This window comes from Oxyura jamaicensis, chromosome 1 (genome assembly GCF_011077185.1).
Source record: "Oxyura jamaicensis isolate SHBP4307 breed ruddy duck chromosome 1, BPBGC_Ojam_1.0, whole genome shotgun sequence".
Lineage (NCBI taxonomy): Eukaryota > Metazoa > Chordata > Aves > Anseriformes > Anatidae > Oxyura > Oxyura jamaicensis.
Window position 1 is genome coordinate 58,337,185 of NC_048893.1, and position 23,037 is coordinate 58,360,221.

At 41.6% G+C, this 23,037-nt stretch overlaps 1 protein-coding gene across 9 annotated transcripts in view; it reads right to left on the reverse strand.

The window, feature by feature from the left end:
* Positions 1-23,037, reverse strand: part of TBXAS1 (thromboxane A synthase 1) — a 242,014-nt gene that overhangs the window by 95,480 nt on the left and 123,497 nt on the right. For all 9 annotated transcript variants that reach the window (XM_035343262.1, XM_035343278.1, XM_035343270.1 and 6 more), the window contains one exon: positions 6,770-6,886. In XM_035343262.1, coding sequence (XP_035199153.1) covers positions 6,770-6,886 — 117 coding nt within the window. The remainder of the gene's footprint in view (positions 1-6,769; positions 6,887-23,037) is intronic.

Sequence of the window (23,037 nt, forward strand, 5' to 3'; positions counted from 1 at the left end):
CTCTTGCCGTCCCTCAGTTTAAGGAGTACATCAGGAAAGCACCATGTATATCACTACAGTTTGCTGTGGGAAGAGTGCTGCCATTACCTGAGGAGAGGGTTGTCTGGAGTGGCAACCATCCATAAGTGGACACGTGTGAATTTGTTCAGCTAGTGGTTCTTTCTGTTCGCTGACAAATGATGTTGAGGTAGACCTAACCCACACCTTGTCTAGATAACAACAATTCATGGAAACCTGACATAGGCAACCACCAGGATCTCCTTAAAGTCTCTCTATAACTTGTTTCATATGAACAGCATCAGACACTTACCTTGATTATACCTTCAATGGGGACAGAGGAAGACGCCGACTGCTACTTTGAGTTAGGGCATAGCAGCAATCCAGCCATTACCCTAATGGCATTATTTGCTATTACTCCTCCTCCAGAGAGACTACTGACAGATCTTCCTACAGTTTAATACCCCAGTCTTGCCTCAGTTATGCCAAGCATTAGCAGACATATGCACAGCAATCCGTCTTTCCTTCCTGAGCAACCTCTTTCAGCATACGGATGTCAACAAACATGAGAACAGACTTGTCCTACTATTCTGACATTCTTGTTACCAAAAAAGACTTACTGCAGCCTCTCAGCACACTCCAAAAGCTATGCAGGCTGCCCAGCCAAGTCCATTTTGCTTGGCACTTCTACCTCTGTGAAACTGGCATAACACTTCGTGCACAGGCACGCTGCCATCCCAACACATGGGCAAGACTGTATGCAGTCAAAAGGCCAACGCGGGAGCATCCAACATGTTCTCCAAAGGCAGAAGTCTTAGTCAAGAATGTGTCTCGGTGTTCTCAAAGTCCCGTACCTATACGGGACAGAGCAGGATGTTATCCTTTTAGTTCAAGGCTGGATTGATTTGGGCTGTGCAACAGGAATCTTACAAAACAATTCTGAAGCCAGATTAGTATTCTGTAAAAGCAGCTGGTATATATGTTTGGGAGGTGCACACCATGTTATGTGGCAGTTTTCTGCCCCTTTTGGATTTCTAAAGAAGGTCCCCTGCAGTGAGCTTCTTCTCAAATGATTCAACAAAATTAACACATTTCTGTTCAACAAATCAAACCAGGGTAAAATGCTTTACAATCTCTGGGTCCAGCCCTTCAAATGAACTCAGTCAGTCAAGGAGAACAAAATGAAAATCCATATTTTAACAGGTAAGATGTTTTCTAGACAGATGGTGATCATTTCAAATTTTTCCTTTTATTGCCTTATTTTCTCTTTTGTTCTTCAGCACATCACCAGACCTGAAACCACCCAGCTGGCTGCTATTGCTTTCCAACAGCTGGCAGGGATGGCAGGGGCACATACGCCTGGACAGGGCATCTCGCAGCACCTCTGAACTTTCCACATTCCACCAGCCTTTCAAAATGCCGTAGCAATTTATTTCTAGACAAAAAGATATTTTTATTAGCACATCTAAGCAGGAAAGTGGGGAGGGGGCACATGGATTTGATTTATTGTTAGCATTATAGCACAGAGTCATATCAATGAGACAATTATTTGCATATGAAAGCTACGGGGGATATCTGCTTAGGAATCCCGGGTTTGGGTTTGGGTTTCTATTCCCTTGAGGGACATAAATTAATCTAAGTTTGCCAACTACAAAGACCACAGAGTGAAATGTACTCAAGTCCCTTAATACTTTAAACTCTTTGCTCAGTCATCAAGAAAAATAAAATAGTGTTGGGGGAGGTGAACCACAGCAAACTTTGAAAACAGGCACGGTAACAGACATGTTGATCTACACTGCCTTGGGTATCAGTAACTTCCTATACATTATCATTTGCCAGTCAGAACATAAAAGCTGCATAACCTGCCTGTGATTCAGTTCTTGGTGGGTAAACAAACCCCAGCTGCTCTGTGTTCAGATTGGCTGAGAGTAACAGGATGAAGAAGAAAAATCTAAACAATATGGTCCCTGTAAATATTTGATTTGCCAGTCATCTAATAGCAAGAGTAGCCCAGAGTCCAAATTTCTTTCTTTTGCCAAAGGAGAGCATTTGGGGTTAGGGTTTTCATGATGCCAGGGGCTTTGCCGTATAAATCCTGCCAATTTGCTATTTGGCACATACCAACAATTAGTTTCCGATTCTGTGTATGCATGGTGCATGGGGATGTTTGCACTGTTCAAAGGCATCAGAGTCACATTCCTCTAGTTAGATGTGGACCTCAGAATTTACCATGATTCTTAGCATCCAAGAAGTCTGGATTGTATTCACTGTAGACAGACACACCAGAAAGTTTTACTGTTCACATATAGTACAGCAAGATCATGGCAGGCCTCTCGTCCCGCAAATGGGATTAAATACAAGGAAGTAAGATCGAAAAAAAGATACAACCCCAGAATAAGAAACTCTTTTGCTCTAGATATCAAGTCACTGACTATAACCAGGAGAAGAGCAGAGGTGTGTTTCCATCACCTCACAGTGGGGCTCTACTACTCACTGGCACAACTTACCAAAGAGAGCAACTCAAGCAGACACTGACTCTTGGCTCCAGGATATGCACATTTCACATACCAGCTCTTAAGTTAGTGATTTGCATCATCTCAGGTGAGTGCACTTGCTTTGCTGAATAGCAATTGCAACTTGCAGAGTCTCTTCCAAAATGCCTCTGACCACTGTGCAAGAGTAGAGTAGAAAGAAAATCAAGGAAACCTCAACAGCTGCACTGCCAGATCCTATGTCCTAGTGGGATCTGGAAGATCTATGTGCCTGAGACTGACACTAGAGGATTTTCTTGCATTGCTCTGTCAACTTATCACAAGTTCTGCTTCGTGTCTCCCTTCATTTGAAAAAAAAAAATGCCATAACACAAACTCACAGGTTATTTAGGACAATGCTACATTATGTTGCACTCTCTTCTTTAATTTTTGTGTTCTGATTTGTTTTAATGGTTAGTTAATGGAGGAGAGGATTCCCAGCATACTGATAGGAGATGACAAGAGTACTGCAGCACCATCAGAATAAATAAAAATCAATGGGTTTTCTGCTGGTGCTGGCTGTAAAAGAGAGCCAAGCTATTTATCAAGTCTGACAAGGGGTCCAGAACTGCAGGATCATCACAAGCACCACAGCAAAAAGGGGAGAAACTAAATAAGAAACACTAAATAGGGAATCAAGATCAGTACACCACGATCACTAACAGATCAGCTCATTTCAATATATAATAGCTGCGGAGAGCACAACAGGAACACAGGGAACTGCATCTTTTACTTGAGAACCTCCAGCTATATTACTTCACAAATTCCTCATGCATTACACCTTGGATCAACTTTCAGTAGTTGGTAATATTCCCATTCAACAGATGAAAGATGTTTCACGTAGAGAGAATTTAGGCAGCTTCTACCAGATCACATTGAGGCAGTCAGTGGCAAAGCTGGAAGTGAAACTTCTTGGTTCTCCTGCTTCCTCTCTCTCATTTCTCATTCTCAGTGCTCTCATAGCAATGGCGCTGTAGGGTCTATTCAGGGGGCTCACTGTGAAGAGCTTATTATCAGATCTGCTACCAAACCCAGTGGCATCTCATGGGGGATGAGACTACTAAATCTTACTGCAGGATCAAGCCTAAAAGTCTGTTGACTTACACTACACTCACCATTACAGTAGTTGAATTTAACGTTATCTGGATCTAAAGCTTCCTTCAGCTGGAGTGGACTACTTTATTAATCTTTGCATACACATTTGAAAAAGAAAATTAAAACAGGGGAACAGAGCGTATGGAACTCTATAAAAACAACAGTGTAGCAGAGCACAGCTTTTAAAGTGAGAAAATGAGGGTACAGAGAGCAAAAACAGAAAATGCTAGAAAATTCTTAAAAAATGTTAGGGAATCAATTCTCTTCATGCAAGCAGCAATCACAGCACTGGCTCCCCAACAGCTCTATAACCTCTGGTTTCAATTAATTGCTCATAACTTTGCAAACTTCTGGGATCAACTTTTCCTCATTTGGTGACCAGCTCTTGGAGACGATTGCCAAACTGAAGTGAAATTCCTCATGCTTAGTGAACTTCTCAGTGACACTACACCAATACCACTGAGACAAAAGTGCAAAGCACACTTCCACCCCCAGCCACAGCAGCTAGATGTCTCTGTGGGGCATTACAGTTCAAATCCTAGCAAAATATATTATCTCTGCCTTGGGTTTTGTCCCCTAACAGCCAGCTCAAGGAGTTGGATGACCAGCTTCTTGTTATTGCTAGTACTGAAGCTGTCTTTCAGTCTCTTAGTGGATTCTTGTGTTTCGGAAATGGAGATATCAGGAGTCTATCCAACTCTGCACATCATTTGTCTGAAGGGATTGCTATGGGGAGCATAAAGAGTTGTTAACATTTATAGCTCTGTCACAGGCTAATAGCTCCCAGTTCTCTCCGAGCATCCAGACAGACAAGTCTATGTTCAGAGCAGAGCTGGGAGCTGCAACACTTGGGGGGAACCATTCTCTAGAGCGACTCTGGTATTACGTGAAGGCAAAGTAGACATCCAGGGTGAACAGGGTGGTAGGAAGATTGTGGTGGGTTTTTCTATTTGATTTTTCTACAGTTCAGATCTCTGTGATAAAAGAATCAGTATCCCAGGAGAAGAAATGAGGTATGGGTCTAGCAGTGTTTATAAATATGTATCAAACAACAAACCCAAGGTTCTTATGCAACAGATTCATAGCAAAAATAACTCATTTGTAATTCCTTTGGGTTAGAGAGGAAGAGTTTATTATAAACAGGATGACTTCTACATAATCGTGAATACTCTGTAGTATGGCCAATACTAGAACACAATATTTCCATTTCCATGCTGCAGAGGTTCTGATAGAGTACTAAATATGGGAGAGCTAAAAAGTGGGATCATAATTAATGAGCATTGATTTCCTTTGAGAAGTGTTGGTATGGCTTCTAAATTAAACAACAGCAAGAGAAGCATATGAGCGAGAAGTTAAGTTGCATTAACTTCAAATCCCAGGACTATTCATCTATTTGGGTTGAAAGTGAAATGCAAGGCTGAGGTGTACATCCATTAAAAAGAGGTTCTTAAGCTAACATGAACTTATTGCCGATGTTTCTCTGCAGAGACAGACGGTCTTCTGGTGAAGACATGAGACTGGAACAAAGTCGGGCCTTTTAGAGAGACCCTTCTCTCTATTCTTGTTTTCTCACTTTCTATAAACTTGGGAGGAGAAAATTACAATTTCTGGGTAACACGGAGACTCCACCCTTTATGCAGAGTTTGGAAGAGACAGCACAGGGAAAGCTGACCAACGAGCTAAAACTAAAGACTGCGATTTCCACATGTGAGCTGGGTGCGAGGCGCTGGCTGGCCCGCCATTTTACCTTCCACCTCCATCTCCTCCACCAAGCAGCGCAAAGCGAGCAACGAGACTTCCTCAACACAAGTCAAACCCCGCAAACCTGCCTCTGCCAGGCCCCAAAGCAGGACGCACGGGGCCTCTGCCCGCTCGCCCTCACCTCGCCCTGCCGGTGCCGGCAGAGGTTGCTCTGCGCAAATGGAGGGGAGCGCGGCTTTATCTTTTGTTACTTCCACAGCAAAGAGCCGAAGCCGGGAGCCGCGCTTTGCCGATGACCTGCAGTAAGGCGGATTAATTTCAGCTCAGAAAATGCAGAACTCCCCTCTGCCGCCGCACCATTAGCGACTAATCGCCTGAATATTTAAAAATCCTCGCGTCTATAAAACTCGGCGATGGAGCCGGTGACAGAGCAAATGTCGAGGCGCATAACCAATGGTATTGTCAGTTGTGATTAATCAGCATCTCCAGCAGGCTTGCGGCCAATTAGAATTTACCATAATAAGGAGGTGACAGCCGGCGTTGCTAAGCGACCGCTGTCTATAGAGCTGAAAGAGCCAGACACATTTAGATGTTACTGTGGATTTCGACAGCGGCATGTCAAAACAACACAAGCGTCTGCCCAGTGGAAAATTTTACAGCCGAGGACTGGGCACCGGAGTGAGGCATGCTTCCCTTTCAGAATAAAATACATAAAGGAAGAGGTGCTGGTTTGTTGGTTATTATTATTTTTTTCCTTTCCCTTGAAAGGCGACTTTAAGCAGTCAATCATTTATCTGCATTTAATTAAGAGATGTCGTGTCACTGGAATAGAACTTTGTTACTGGGTAATGGGTTCCCATGGTTAAGGAAATGCTGAGACATTTATAGGAAATTAGCAGCAGGTCAGCACGGAGACATTTATTTTCAGTCAGAGGTATTTATCTGGCAATGACATTCTGTTCCAGTGACTTATTTTATTATATGAAAGGATTAAAGAATAAAAGAAGGAGGGGGGAAGGAGATGGAGAAATGAAAATAGACTGACAGCAGCTCCTGCGTTAATGTGAGAGCTGCTGACTCTGCAAATAATGAAAAGCTATGCTCCAGTTGGGAGCAATAACCTTTTCTGTACTTTAGCTTACTCCTAAAAGGGCTGGGGTAAGGCTCTTTTTTGACTTTGCTACACTTTTATGAACAAACTGGCTTATACAGAGAAAGACAGAGGATCATACCTCCAGATTAGCTATTCTGTTTTACAGCAGTCTGTGAGCTGAACCACATTCTACACATTCTCTACTGGACATGCTACTAAGATCTAAGTAAACTGGCAAAGAGTAGCAGATTTTTTAAGCTATCCTTAATACGAAGCTATGTAAGTAGATGCTCGCACAAAAGAAAACCATTATATCTTCTAAATCAGGAAAGCAACATTGCCTACAGCTTACCTCTTTCAGTTTGGTATCACTGAAGGCTGGGGTCAGCACGCTCCGGACATATTTCCATCTGTCATCACGAAGACAAAGGATGCTGTCGAGCATTGGCTTGGAAATCAAATTCGGCTTCTAAGTCAAAAGAAAACACGGTTCAGTTTCAAGGCAAATTCAGGTACTTGAGGATCTGGAACTTGGTAAGACTGGCCATGAATGACATTGCGTCTCTGTCCCATAATGAAAGAGGTTCAAATAAGTCCTGAACACCAAGCTAAACACGGATGAGGCTAGAGAAAAAATCCCTTTTGCTGCCTGCATTCCCTCTTGGGCTTGTAAAACCCTTGGGTCAGTCCACCAGCTCCTTGCTCGGACTGTTCTGGTTCTGTCGTTTCTGATGCTCTCCTGTGGTTTCCAGCTCTCCTTTGCTGAACCCTGGTTTCTTTTCTCCCTTTCTAAGGTGACTAGCAAGAGGGCTTGTCAACACTCCTTCTCTGTGTGACATGCGTGACAACGCACCGCACGCGGGTGTCGGTGGGGGACACGATTTCTGGTGACAGCTGGTATGTCAGACTGTTATATGCATTTTCGAAGTCTTCAGAAAATATGTTGATTAGAAAGCAAGTTCCAGTCCTTACTCTGTCTGTAAAGAACACGCTCACAGAGTTTTGCCCAGCTAAGGTATGCTGGCTTGGCATTCTTACAGCTTCAGCACTCGGTCTAACATATCAGTAGTTTAAAGCACTGCCCCATGAGGTTCTGTACCAAGATGACTGCTATAATTTACTAAATTTTAAGGAATTCCTTTCCGCAGAATAATTATGTTCACCAAGGAGTAAAAGGATTTTTTTGAGAGAGAGGGAGGGAGAAAGAGAAAGAGAGGAAGCATGTCAGAAAACAACACAATTTTATCTAGAAGAAGCCTCGGGAAATGTCCCTCCCCACAGCAAAGTGTACTACAACTTGTAATGTTGCCAGAGGATATTTTCCTAATTGTTCTTGAAGGCATCCAAAGACGGAGACTCAATAAACTCACCAGGCAAACTATTCCAGTGCTGGACCCCTCAACATGGCAGCACCAGCTCTCTTGCTGGAAGTGATGGTCTTTGGCGTTAGTGTTAACATGGACAGAGAAAATACATTATTCTCTGCCTTTCTCCAGCAGCCCATATTGAAGATTATAACAATCACTAAGCACTTTGCTGCTATCTACCTCCAATAACACCAAGTCACTCAATACATACTTATCAGTCATGCTTTTTGGGACCATTTGTTCAGTCTCATTTCTCTCCTTTGCATACTCTTGTATGCAATTTACATCTTTCTCAAGGTATAGTGTACTTGACATGCTATTCCAGCCAAGGAAATATATTTTTTTTTTTTTATATGTCCTGCAGTATATATTCCTCTCTCTTCACCCCAGAATACTACATACCATAGCATAATATTGTTGACTCATCCTGGCTTGTGGTTTACTGTAACTCTGACTTTTTTCCTGAATAACTGCTCCCTAGGAAGTTATTCCCCACCCTTTATCCATGAAGTTGGTTACTCCTAAGAGTGGTAAATAGAACATGTCCCTGTTGAAATGTGACTGTTCATTTTATCGTCACTTCTCTGACCAATCATGACTACTTTGAATTGTAGCCTGTCCTTCCATATTGCCTTTCATCCTTCCCAGCTTAGTGCCCTCTATACATTGCTATCACACTCACTGCCACTGCCATCTAAACCATTAACAAAAGTACTGAACAGCACTTGCAAAGCAGCCACCTCTGGGATCCCCCTGGCTAATGCCTCCATTCTGACAGGAGATCATCCCTAAACACTTTCCAAGTCTTCTTCAATCAGTATTTCATGTATTGTACAACTATTTCCTCTAGACAAACTGTCCTAAAATTGGTGGGTGGGGGTAAGAGATGTACACTGCAATGTAGATATCATGCTGTAAAGACACACTTGTGCATGTGAGATCTAGCACCCAGACACATGCCCACCTACCCAGGGTAGTGGTGGCAGTACAGTCCCCCACATTAACAGCAGTAACAGAGTCCCTCTATTTTCCTAGGAAAGACCCAAGCAAACCGAGAAAATACATGTTGACTTTTCCAATGTCATCCATTGATCCCTTTCACCCTCTAACGTTTTCCTCAGTCTTCTCTTTATTACTAATGCACATAAAGAACTAGTTCTCACCACCTGTTACTCACCTGGATACCTACGTTTCATTTTCTTCCTTGAGACTTTTGATTTTATTGTCCCTATAAGCTCTTCCTTTATCCTTATTCCTGGAAATCTGACCTACTTCCCGCTTTGTAAAAAAAAATAAAAATAAAAATAAGATCTTCTCTTTATAGGCAATGAAATTATCATGATTTATCTGCACACATCTATAACTTTCCTCCATATTGGAAGAGTTTGCACTTAATATATTTTCTTTAAGAAGCTGCCAGCTTTCCTTAACACCTTTTTCCTCCACACTTGCCAGGAATCTCGCTACACTGCATAAGCTTTTAAAGTGCATAAGTTCATTTTGTATTGTAAGCAGGCTAATGGATAGTTTTAAATACTCAGAAACACCACCCAGTGTAGTAAACTAATGTCACTGAACTGACACTACAGACCAGCTTTGAGCAAAGATGAGCTGTTTGCAAGTAGAAGAGTATGCAATAGGAAACTAAGCTGAAGGAAGACACTAAATCAGGTATTCTCATCAGATGACTACTGTAAGATAAAATATGAGTGCATTTTTAATGTACACATAGACCATCCTATTTCATGTGAAAAATAAGGAAAATTTGGGACAGGCTGTCAAAGCTGAAGTGGTTTGGACTGTTTTCTCTGAGTATTCTCTTTAAGCAACTTACCTGTTTTCTAACTTGTCAGCGGGTATCTGTTTTAAGGATCAGAGGTGCAGCTAGAGAGACCATCACTCACTAGAGCTCTGTCACATTTGTTACAGATATTCAAAGGCATTGTAGGGTCAGAAGAGAGAGTCTCCAGATTACAGAAAGGAACATTATCCTTGAAGAAAGCACTGTATGCAAGCCTCTGCCCCACAATTCTTACATCATGTTAGAGTAGCCCTTTACACTAAATGTTGGCTCAGCAGGTCACTAAATAAGTATTCTTCATTTCTTTTGTTTCAATCCCAGAAGCCCACATTACAGAGACCCTGAGCATTTACTGATGCCACTGAAATCAACAACAGAGAATATGACTTGATCACACAAAATGCATTGGTCCAAGAAATTAGGTCATCACAGTGGGCCCCTCAAATTAGCAAATGTTCTTGGACATGCACTTCAACCACCAGCCTTCTCTCCTGATTTATTAAGTAGAGATAGCACATCACCTCTTCTGAACTGCCACTGTTACATTAGCATTTTTGAAGCACTCAGAAACTACAGTGAAAGAACAGAGTAGCAATTCCCACAAGGAAATGACTGATTTGTCTTGCAAGCAAAGTTTGAATAGTGCACAGAAAAAAAATAAAAAATAAAAGAAGGAAAAAATTATAGGGCAACACTTGGGAAAGTATTTTGCATCCACTTCTAAATTGAAGGCTGCCCAATCTGTGCACTCTATAAGACAAATCTCCTTTGGAAGACAAGGCTCCACTTAGATAATAACAGATGGGATATAAATCTGACTGCATTTGACTTGAAGGCAAAACCCCTTCTTAAAACCAAACACTTACCCTAAAAAATGCTCCTAATTGCATAAAGACTGTATATAGTGCATTCACAGAAAGGGGCCCTGTTACTGAATGGAAAGCCTGTTAAGTATAATGCTTTAACTATGACACTAACCATAGCATTGCCTTTTTAGCACTCTGTGTCAGCAATGCTCACTTAGCATATTTTTGGTGTGTGTAACATTATACATATTTAAGCACTGCAAGGAAAGAGAGACAATTCTGGACTTAAATTGTTTTACTCTGTCTCTTTAAACTGGAAACACAAAAAGATGTTTGTGTTTATCGGAATAGCATCAGTGTGACTGACAGTGTATAGCGGACTTCATTTACCAGATTTTTCTTATTATTTCTGCAAACGCTTTTCTTCTAATTGCATAACCTATGTTGCAGGTTCATATAGCGGGAATGAAAATGAATTTGGTATGAGAATCAGCCTGAAGTATCTTAGTGAAAGATGAAGTGTCACCTTGCTCTGAATGGACAAAGTACTAGCTGTTTCTGAGAATTCTTGATCCTACAAAAATCATTAAAATAAATTACCACGGAAGGCAGCTGAAATATTTTCAGGGGTGGGATTAGGGTTTTTAGGCAAGGAAGGAGGTTGCTTTTAAGTCAAATGCAATCAGATTCATATTCCACCTGGCATTACCCAACAACAGCTCTGTGCTTCCTTCTGTGTAATCAACCATTTCTGACCGTGGTACAGTAATGCTGCATGAAAACTGCTGGCAGCATGGTAATCCGCTGCAGCATACCTGCACAGTGCTACTGAATTCCCACAATCACAGACACGTCATGAGAAATAACAAAGAAAATTGGAGGAGTTTCCTTCTAAACAGATTCTTGAAAGACCGGTGCTTTTCAAATGGAAAGCAAACGTTTGCAGATGAGCGGCATCTTTGCAACTGATGCAAGAATTCCCTCCCCATTAAACTGTTCCTTAGGCTGACCCTTCAGACCCACTTATTGGCTTGTTCGTCCCCAAGTCAATTTGGCTTGCTGTGTATTACTAAATAATTCAAGCCAGCAACTATTCTCTGGCTCCGAGGGCAAGTGGTACAGCACGCCTCCTGTCCCCAAGGTTAAATCACTTTCCCAAAGAGAATGGCCATATCCAAACTACTTACAGGGAACAGCACATGTTAATCTCCTGAACTGTGCCCAGACTGTGCCTGGGGAAGGACTCATCAATACAGCACAAAACCATGCTAATAAGAACTGCGTCAGTATGGATGTCTGTAGGACCTACTCATGCACTAATATTTTGGCATGGTTGTTTTTGTTTTTGTTTTCAGGATTATAACTACAGCCTTGTGTGTGTGATTCAAAAGTCATTTTCTCCTTTCCTGAGTTTGTCACTCACAGGCCAGTCTGAATCACTGGCAGCCAGCAACGACTGCCTGAAGCAGCAGGAAGGGTAGCAGCACCACGATGATCCCTCAGAAACCTTCTCAGCTTTCTTCCTTTGGTAGAAAAATAAGGAGTGAAGGTTTGCAACCAGCAGAAGAAGATTAATGCAGCCATGCACTCTTAAAATATCCCGAAGAGGTGAAGCTTCAAAAGGACCTAAAGGGCATCTCTGAAGATCCTTAAGAACCTACTAGCTCCAAAGCCGAATATATAAACCATTCACCTCTGTAGAAACAGCTGCTCATCTACTCCATGGGCTTTGACAACACAGCACAAAACTAAAGTCTGCAAAATGGGATCTCAGAAACTTTATCTTAACTTTGTCTTAACCATAATTTAGTGTTCCCAGGTTAAAAACCAACCAAAGATGATCCACTTCTGCTGGAATCAACCCTCAGCACTGAAATCCTGGTAAGATTCAGACAATGAACTAAGCAGTACAGCACCCAAAATCCCAAATCCAGCACTAATTCTGGCAATAGTCTTACCTAGTAAACACCATTTGCCTTCATGAAAGTATTCACCTTTCTCCTAGCCCTGTAAATGGAATCCCATACCCCACACTATTCTGAAAATCTAGCCCTGGTAACAACCCTAAAGCTCATGCTGACAAGAGCCATTTTCTCCTCTCAGCTCCAGCCTTTGTTCATAGGCATTGCAGTGTCCAGAGATAAATCCAGCTGTAGCCCGCCCCAGCCCCTCTTTTTCCTTCTTTGGGACAATTCCGAGGTGCTTTCACAATGCAAGGTCTAATCCTCAGACGCGCCATGCAGTGTCTGTTGTAGCTCTAAGAGTGACAGGGTTGGGCTTTCTCTCCATGTGAGCTACAGAAAAGCCCCAAAGGAACAAGGAGGCCACAGCACTGCCACACCAGTGGGTTGGTTTGTTCATCTTTTTATTTTCAAGGAGGGTTGCTGACCTTCTCTTGCTAAAAGCATGCTTGTGACTAGGTAATGCCATCCTGCTTAAGAAATTGCATTTTCAAATTGAATTTAACAAGATAACAGAGAGAAGGCTTGTACCATGAAGACAAGGTCCTCCTCACCCCTCAGAAATGAATTATTTCTAAAATATTTTCATAAGATTACTTCTTCAGCCCTGCTTGCACTTGATTGACAGGTCACCACCACCAGTTCAACCAGCAGGTGGAACCAGTAAGCCCATGAACTACTCAGACAGTATTTCATCCAGGCAGTGGCAGTGGCATGACACTTACAGAACAAAACAGCACCTCCTCTTAAAAAAAATAAATCATTATTACTAAAAAATATATATAAGAAACGCAACAAAAATAAATATCTAAGAGTTGCATTATGAAAATGGGTCTGCAGAAGATGCCTCCATATATTAGCTTAAAAAAACCCCCCCCCCCCCCCCCCCGATAAACTGATAGTCCTTTAAACTTGCTTGGAGATTTGTAAGAGGAAAAGTCCTGCTTGGCTCTCTCTACATTCCTGACAATGAAAAATAACTTTTTTTTCATTGTAAGTGACTGCTGGTTGAATCAGGACAGCAAAGTGTTATGCTATTAAAAACAAAAGAAAACAAAACAAAACAGAGTCAATTTATGCCATATACTCTAGCTCATTACGACTTCCATCTATCAGGTTCCTGCTTACATGGACATAATAGACGTGCATCACTTTTCACAAATGACCACATTTTCTCATAGCTGGAGGACTCAGGTCCCCTCCCAAAGGTCACAACGTTCATGGAGGGCAAAGGCCTGGCACTGCCCACTAAGCACCGTGCCCCCGTGCAGGAGACAATCGAGTCCCTCCCACCCCTCTGCTCTGTCTGCAGGGGTCCTTTCACCCGTATCACACCAGCAGTGGTTGCTACACACAGGTGTAGTGTCTCCCCAAGTAGACTCACTCTTCATTTGCCTTTCCTGAATTCCCTGTACAAGTCCTCAGAAGCCACACACCACACACTGTGGCATGTAGGTGACTGAACTCAGTCACTCCTTGCCCACTACTGTTGAGCGCGTACACACACTTACACTTAAATTTTCCCCAAAGCCCTCCCAGACCATCATAACCTCTACTGAAAGTCTATTGCACTGTTTTCCCCCGTATTAAAGTCCATTTAAAACTAGCCTGAGTTTAGTATCTCTGCTTTAGGAGGTCACTTTGTGATTGAAGAAGAAAAACACCTCACCAAACTAACTCCAGAAAGTTTGTATTGCTCTGTACTTTCATAAAAGTGTCTAGTACACTTTTCAAGCTTAATTTGAAACCAGCATGCTTGCGGAGAAGGGGAGGAAATATCCACGTATTATGTATTTATTAGGCTTTTAGGTTCTCCTTGGTCATTAAACGACTTCAAAAGAGTGTTACAAGGTAGAACAGGTTGCAGTGATTGCAGCAATTGTCTTCCACTCTACTGTACAGATTAGACTATACAAAAAAGCATCTCTGAGCCCGGTCCTTTGTTGTCAAGTTAGGATTTTCAACAACTGACTAATGGCTACTGTTCATCATTACTCATTGGAAAAATGGCACAGCCAAGACCAGCTTACAAGTAAATACTGGCATTTTTCCTTTCTGTGGCAAGCTGCCTGGAAACATCTGTTCTTGTCTTTGCAAACATTCTCTTAAGTCATGGTTTTGTCAATAGAAACCAAAGCGAGTCATTGCTATGAGACAAATATAACCTTTCGTAAATGCTAAAATAAACACATATGGCCTCCTGCAGTCTGACCTGGACTGCTACAAGACACACATCATTCCATATGTTGATGTAAACAAGACCAAAATTAAGTCCACACCTTCATCGGTTTGCTTATGGGGATCAGTTTGGGTATTTGGGATCAAAACAGTCAAAAAAGTATTTACTGTTAATTAATTAGGAGTTTTGATATTATAAACAAACTCAGGTTGTACTGGAGAACCTGTGTTCCATACTCAGTTTTTGCTGTGCTGAGAAACATTTATTAAGCATAGCATTTAAATCTTTAAATCTACTTTCCAGGTGACGTAACTGGACTGTATAGTGCTGGATAGAGTCATCATTAAAAGCCTCACTGTTTATGCAGAATTTTCCTAGAGGAAAGGCTGAGGACCAGAAGTTTCCTTTTACAAATTGTAAGGTGAACTGGGAGAAAAATAGCTCCCAGTAACTTTTGCAGCAGATATATTCCCATGTTTTCAATCATTAGTGTACAGAGACATTGCAGGTGATGCCCACAGGAAGTCAAGCTAGATCTCTGTTACGTGTTGTATGGTCTGCTCATTCAGGGACATCTTTCTATAATCTGCTTACTGAAGGACATCTCTGCAGCACCCCTGGAGATTCTGGAGAATACTAAGACAGATTTTAAGTACTACCCAACCTCCCGTTACTTGTCCTCTAGGCTGCTGACCCTTGTCAAAAGCCTTAGATCTGCAGTTAGATGCCTCAGAACTGCATTCGCCAAAGCTGAGCACGGAGTTGTCCAAGCAGCCGTGACAGCAATGCATGAAGAGTCCTACACTTCCATAGGGCCTTGCCACCTCCCTCCTGATTGACATCATAGCACAACGGGGTCCAGAAGAGAGGCCACTACAGCTGTGATCAGGAGTTACTCCCCTTCTTTGACCTGAAAAGTGACTCTCTTGGTGACTCTCTTTCACATCACTGAGGGAACTCAACTCACACACAGGAGAAAAAGTTGAAATTCCTTCCTGTGGATAGAGATGGGAAGAAAGGTAAAGAAATAAGAATAATGAAGAAGTAATGAACCATCACAGCAGGAGTACAGGTGAGGGGAAGCTGTGGGGAGGGGTGCTACTCCAAACCCTCCTGACCTTCCCAGGGATTACTTAGGAGTGAACTGAGACTAGAATTAGAGCATTCATTCCCATTCTGAAAAGGGCTTCAGTCCCAGTTCCTCTCCAAGGTCTGTTTATATAAAAACTATCGTGAGATAAAGGTACGCAAATGATATTTTGCAGTGGTATCCGAAACCTTGGCCTCCGTGATCAGCAATATTTTGTAGCAGTATCTGAAACCTTGGCCTCCCTGATTCAGATGACTGCCCTATGAGGTTGAGAAGTGCTGACTTCTCCACCAGAAATGCCAAGGACTGCACAGAAAATGGAATTGCTTCCACACAGAGTACTACAAGTGCACCTTCCCCAAGAATCACCTATAGGTTGCTAGGTAGGGCACTTCCCAGAGAGATTATATGAGTGCCTTGCCCCAATTTCCAGCAGAGAAAAGCATGAAAACCTTTTCCTTGCATTCTGGGCACCTCTCCTTGTCGTGGGAACTGTACAAAAGGGGCCCTGTGTTGTTGCCTTCTCTTGCAACTCAACGGAAATTGTTTGCTGCTGCTACTTTTTTCAGAGCCTGAACCACCAGGCAGTTTCAAGCATACCTATGAAGTCCAGCATCATATTCATAGGTCTCTGAGGCTGGACGCAAAACAGGTCTCAAAACTGCTAAGCAGTTTAGCACCAGTTTTTCTGACCAAGCTGAGAAGAAGAATTGCAGGTGTCTAAGAAACCTCAGTGATGGAATTGCCAGCCCCAAAGGACTCAAGGCACTTCCAAGCATTAGGTATGGCCCAGCGAGGGTTTTAGGGATCTATATCTTCAGTGTAAGCTCCTTGAATTGGACTTACATGCTTAAGAATTTCTGATTGCTGACAGAGCCAAGCTAGCCAGGTGAAGGGGAGCCTTACCAGTGGCTTACTTTAAAAATATTACTTGTAGGCAAAACTTTTCTTCATAGCACAGTATATATAAAAATGTCAGTTTTTTACTCATTTTGTATTTTATTGACAATTTTGGTTTGAATTCTTTCACTCAAAAGAAATACAGAAAGAAAAAAATATAAATAATATATCTAATATGATATATATATATAATATATAACATTCTATATATTTTATAAAGAAATAAAATTATAAACTGGCCAGTCCAGCTTAAAATCTCAGAGCAATGAGAAACAATAAAACATGTGAGTAAGCAGTAGATTATGTCCAAAACCTGAGAGTCCTTTCAAAGGGCTTCTGTCAGTCTTCTAAATTCCTATATGGCACCTAAAAGCTTCTGCCCAATTTCACATTTCCTATAAGACAACATCCTGATATACAAAATATACTTCAGTCTCATTTACTTATTTTGAAACAGAACATCTTCAGATTGAAGAGTTCCAATTCATGCAAAACAATGCAGAAAATTACTCTGTTTTTTTCCCCAATGCCAAAATGAAAATTCGAAAACAAAATGTCAAATAAAGCAAATAAAAGGTTGCATGTGAAGACTCTTCATGGCTTTCAAAAATGCATATGTGTTCAAGATGCTATTTAAATCAAGCTACTGGAAGAAAAGGGCTAGTAGAAGTTAAAAATGTGGATGTAACCTACAGCTCCACAGGTCCAAAAGCTACCGACAGTCGAAGTTAGGGGGCTATGCTAAAGGAAATACCACTCAACACTTGCTATGTTCTTGTGCTCTTGCTCTGAGCATCTGCTGCTAGTCAGAGACAGAGCACTCTCTGGCCAAATATGATTCTTTTTATCTTAGATTTCCTTTGAAAAGTTGTTCAGAAAGAAAACTCCAGGTCAGCTGTAATGGCAGCACGACAAGCTGTCAGCAAATCACATTTGCAATATCCGCTTAGCTGAAGAATTTGAATTCCCTGCCTGCCACTTCACAATTGTTTCTAATTACATTAAGTGAATATTTACACATCAGGGGAAAAAACAAACTTCGTATATTAAGATCTCCACATCTATCTGTCAAAACACTAATGCATTTTCCTGATAGTAGTAGCTGCTTTAGCTCCTTGTTTATTTGTCCCTCAAGAAGAGCTGAGCTATAAAACTTTCTAAGTAGTTGCACAGCACGCTTTCAGGATTTTATCTTCCCAGATTTCACATTTGTTATTATTTCTTAGGATTTTTTTAAAATTGATTGAAACCAAGCTCATTAAAGCATGTCAAAACACGCCTGTATGAAATAGCATTTTTCTTTATTTGACACTTACATTAATTTGAAGACATTGACAAATAAGTGTTTGTCACAAGATAATCTCAACAAATAAAGTCCTATTGTGTACAGATAATACCACAGGACCTACAGACTTATCATGAGTTGCCTGGAGCTCACAATTTCACTAGAACAGCCTCACTTCACAACCAACCTGTAACCAGGCTGCTCCTCGTATCACTCGTGTTTGATTTCTTCAAGGAGAGGAGTTTAAACGCTCCTCTGAGTATCAGCAAGTACCTTGTTCAAAATAAATTAACAGTATCAGCTACTTTCACCTCCTTAAGCATATTAAGCTTGTGATAGCAAGCAGTGTGGATTATTAAGCCTAAAGCACGTCACTGTACCTTGTAATCTGAAGAGTTCTAGGACAAGATAAAATTAAGCAAACAAACAAGCAAACAATAAAACAAACCAACCAAACAAAACAGATCGGAGACCCCATCCCGGAGGTCACTGATCCCTTTCCGGCAAACCAAGACCCCTCCTGGCGATGCTGTGCGTGGAGGGCCTGTTCCAGCACCACATTGCTTCAGTTTTACTGTATTCCCTCCATGACATGAAATCAGAGAGGTCAGTTGGATGCTGAACTCCCCTTTCCCTATGTTGCCCTGGCCACCATTTACTTGTCCCCGCAGCCCGTGCTAGCATTTCAGACTTGGACAGGCTGGAAGCTCAGCAAATGCACAACAGGACAGAAAAGCGTCTGCAATTTAGATTCCTTTTTATCAAGTGCCCAGAGAAGGAAAAAGTGCCAGCCCTCAGAGGGAAACACCTGCAACCTTTCGCTGAGTATTAACCTCAGAACAGCTGGGCACATGTATAAAGGCAGGTGACTTGCGCAGAGCTTGCCACAGCCCTGCCTGCTGAGAGCAACGTGGCTCTTCCTACAGAAAGGAGAAAAGAGGCCTTGCTTCCCAGAAGCCCACACATCAGTGAGGTTGCCAGGCTGTGCACACTGTGTGCTCCACGCCTGACCGCTCACCCCAGCGCTTCTGCCATTTATCGGCCCCTGCGTGTCCAAGCACGGCTTTACTGGGGGGTGAGAGAAGGGGAAGAGAAGGGGCTGTAGTTTCCAGCCACCAGTGCTGGCTGGTACAGCGTGTGCTCCCACATCACACGAACTGATCTGGCATCTGCACAGCTGCTTCTCCACATCTAAGGTCAGTGCTGAATCCCCCCAGCATCCAACAGCCTGATAAATTAAAGGGATCTCGAAACCGAACAACAACAAAAAAAAACCCTCCACAACATGTCTCAAACCCTGGTAAAACTTTTCCTTAGAAAAAATCTTAACCCTGGGACCAGCCGAAGATCTTAGAGCCAAAACTGCCTGTGCACTGCCAACATAATATAAAAAGCCACCACGAGCACCAAGGGAATAGCTGAAAGAAGTGAGGAAATGAGAGCTGCCCCACTTGACCGCTGAGGAGGGAAAAACCAAGGCTGTGCCATCCAGCAGCCAGGGCATCCAGGGAACATCTGACTTGACACGGTCAAACACCAGCGAGGGAGGAGGTGTTTGATCCAAAAACTGACATCAAACATTAAACAAAATAAAACCAGAGCTAGTTAGAAATGCTTATAGCTGCACGGTTGAGAGAAATTGGAAATACTGCAAAATCAATTTGCTTTTCCAGGGTTTTTGGAAGAAAAACGGAGAAAAGTTCCAACAAAATATCTTGCTATATATGGTTTTGGAACAAGATAACTTTACTTTGCAAACTGAAATGGCTTTGAGTTTTCATTAAAATCTTTAACTGGAATAAAATATTCAAATTAAATTTTATTATTATTATTATTTGAGCTTTCGACTCTTCTAAATCAGCCACAACATGTGACTTCCCCACATTGCCCTCAATGTTTTCTGAGATTTGATAAGGAAATGTTAAGTATACATACATTTTTAATTCTTAACACTGGCAATATAGTATGGCATGTATTCAAACTGCAGTCAAGTAAGTTTATACTAGGATGGAAAAAATGTTCTGAAAGGTTTTAATGTCATAAATATATACCATTATATATATATATATATATATATATATAAATCTTTCGTGTGAAATGAATCAGTCACCAAGTCAGGATTCTCAACCTTTAGGCATCCAGCTCACATGACAACTTGTAGAAGAAGTTAGTGATCTGTAGAGCCCTGTCACCAGAGAGCGATACTTGCAAGTGAGTTTCCTCAGTCTTTAATAGTTTTTATTGAGTCTATGTTTACTGAGATTCTTCAGGGGCTTATAAACTTAAGCAGTTTGGTCAGATTTTCAAAGCGTTTTTTTTTTTTTTTTATATCCAGCCCTTACACCAGAGGGATCAAAGCCAAAGTCAAAGAAAAGGACATTGTGTTTATTTTTCCCCACAGTGGATAAATAGCCCTATCTTTCCCTAGGTCTCTGCTCCAAAATACCAAGACCAGTTTGACTGAAAAATTCTAAATGGAAAACATTAATTGAAGGAGTTAAAGTCTGATAAACTCCTGAAAGGTAAACATTATAATGGAACAGAGTGGGCAAAGTTAATTATAGGTATCACCTCTGCCTCCGCTACCATACAGCTTCTTTGGAAACTGATGAAATACTGGAGTAAGTCCTGATTACATTAAAACGTGAGTGAAGGTCAACGACTGGTTAAACTGGGATGCTTCTGAGCCATTGTTAAATTATTCAGAATTATTTTAGGAAACCTGCATAAAAAGTGCAAGAGTGCAGTTTTAGCTTCATCTAAATGCGCATACTGAAAATGGAAAGGGAAATGGTGAAGCTGTCCTTTGCAATTGCCTTGAAAAGGGAAAAAAAAGAATATCTCATGCATCTCAAACTTACAACTAACCTGGTGGAGGAGAACAGTGCAAGATGGTTCTTATTTTTACAACTTATTTCCCCAAATCATTTTTGTAAGAGCAAGCATGAAAGGAAAAGAAGAATGGCTCACATTTTGTTAACGAATGCAGTTATTTTACTATTGCTTACCACCTGTGAGAGGTGATGGACAGGAGTAAATAATTAACAATGTCTAACAATCCTTTTCTTTTGGTTCAGGATAGATGTTTCCTGATCCACATGTATGCCTGTTGCTGTACATGTGTCCGTATGCCTAAATCAAGCCTCCCTTAGCTATCACTGAGCTTTCAGAAAGACGTGAATCAGTGGCCAGCAGTGCCCAAAGCAGTGAGCACTTTTTTTTTTTTTACGCTGGAGATCAGGGAGCAAGCCATGCAGTGTGAAGACTTGAATTTTACATCCCTCCTATTCTTTTCTCTTAAGCATGGTGAATTGAAAGCCAACAAACAGTGACTGTCCCGGCAAGTGCTCTGCAACTTTCCTCAGTCGTGAGCAGGAGCACCGTGTGCGCAGCCCTGTGCTTCACCTGCACCACACACTGCAGCGTGTTCCCTTCCTAGGGTTCAGGCCAGCCAACTATTTGCTGTCGACTATTTACAACAAAAGGTGCCAAGATATGTGGTTGCTATATAAACAAAGAAGAATTCTCACTAGAAACTAAAGTAAGCCCTGCCGACTCATTTTTCACTTATGATCCATAAGATTTATAGCTGCAACATGTTGTCAGTGGTAAGGAGAGCATCATCTCTAAATGCCCTTTCCCATGGAGGTTTCACTCTCGAAGAATGAACTTAAAATTGCATGGGATCACAAACAAACAAAACCCGAAGGATGGCAAAAATGCTTTGCCCAGACCAAAGCTACTGGAGTTAACTGTTAGGTAATCTCATAAAGATCAGAAGAGAACTTTCCAGGCTGTAGTCAGGGAACCACTGAAAAAACAGCGGCATCAATTTAGGATGTCAGCAGCCTATCAGCGGTTCACCACTCCCCATCTTTGGGGATTACCACCATCACAATGGAGCTGGTGGAGAGCCCATGTCAGCTCTCATCGTCTGCTTCAGCACCAAGTCAGCTTGCACCGCTCTGAAAAGGTCTGCATGGATACATAAACTAAGATGGATTAGCTTCTGTGCCGAACCAGATGAGGAGTGCTCACATGATCACAGGTCTTGCTCACATGATTACAGGTCTTGCTGAGGGAATGGGAAGTCCAGCTGAGACGTGTTAAAAGAATGAGTTATCATTGTGTTAGATAAGAATATTACCATGATCTTTATATATATATATATATGCTACAAAGAAAAAACAAACAAACAAACAAAAAGCAACAAACCCTTCACATGTTTAAGTTTAAGTATAAATGTAAAGACAGGTGAATGGATTAAGCCATCTGAAGGGATGACTAAAGAACAATTTATTCTTGAATTATTTTTGAGATGGCTTACTTTCAAACTACTTAAAATGAAAAGCAGAGGCTTCCAAGGATTAGTATAGTAATGCCCACCTGTATCACGTTAACTCTCACTGAACAGGAATGAACTTCACCTACACACACAAGTCCCCAAATATAACTCCTATTGTATACTAAACAGAAAGTTGATCCATAGGAAAAAAAAAAAAATCCACCTGCTCACATCCCATCAGAGAAAGGGTACAACAGTGGTGGTAAGCTGATTCATAGCCAGCAGACCCATTTGGAGAAATGATGCCCAGGTGTATCCTCTGGCACTGCAAGTCACCACAGTGCTGGTTGCTGGAGGCTGGGTGGAAAAGCCAGAAGGAAGATGACTGTTGTTGTTTGCCTTGTTATTATGCTGGACCTGTGGCTTCTGCTGCTGGCCACCTTTGAAAAAAGGATGCTCAGCTAGGCTACACAGATCTGAGGCATGGTAGATGGGAACCATTCAAACTATCGCAGTTTTCCAGGTCACATCTGATCCAATGCTCGGTGCTGAACTTTTAGGCTTCTGGGTAGGTACATGGAAATCAGTTCTCTGGGCAGAAATTAAGGGACATGACACTCTATTATATGTCAAGAACAGGGTAAAGAGAGAAAACTGCAAACAAAGAAATTGATCTGCTACAGACAAATAATAGTTTCAGAAGTCAGAAGTGACAGACTGTAAAAATGATGTTATTGGACTAAATAAGTTTAAAGAAACAAAAAAATCTGCACAGCATATGCCCAAAGAAGTAGAATAAGATGACTTTCCCTTAAAAATAAAATAATAATAAAAAAGTCAACAACAGAAAACAAAGGTGGGGACCAGCAATACAAACACAAGCTGCATCTCCTCTGCACACATACCACACCTACTCATAGCAGCCAACTAAGGACAAGGTTAGATG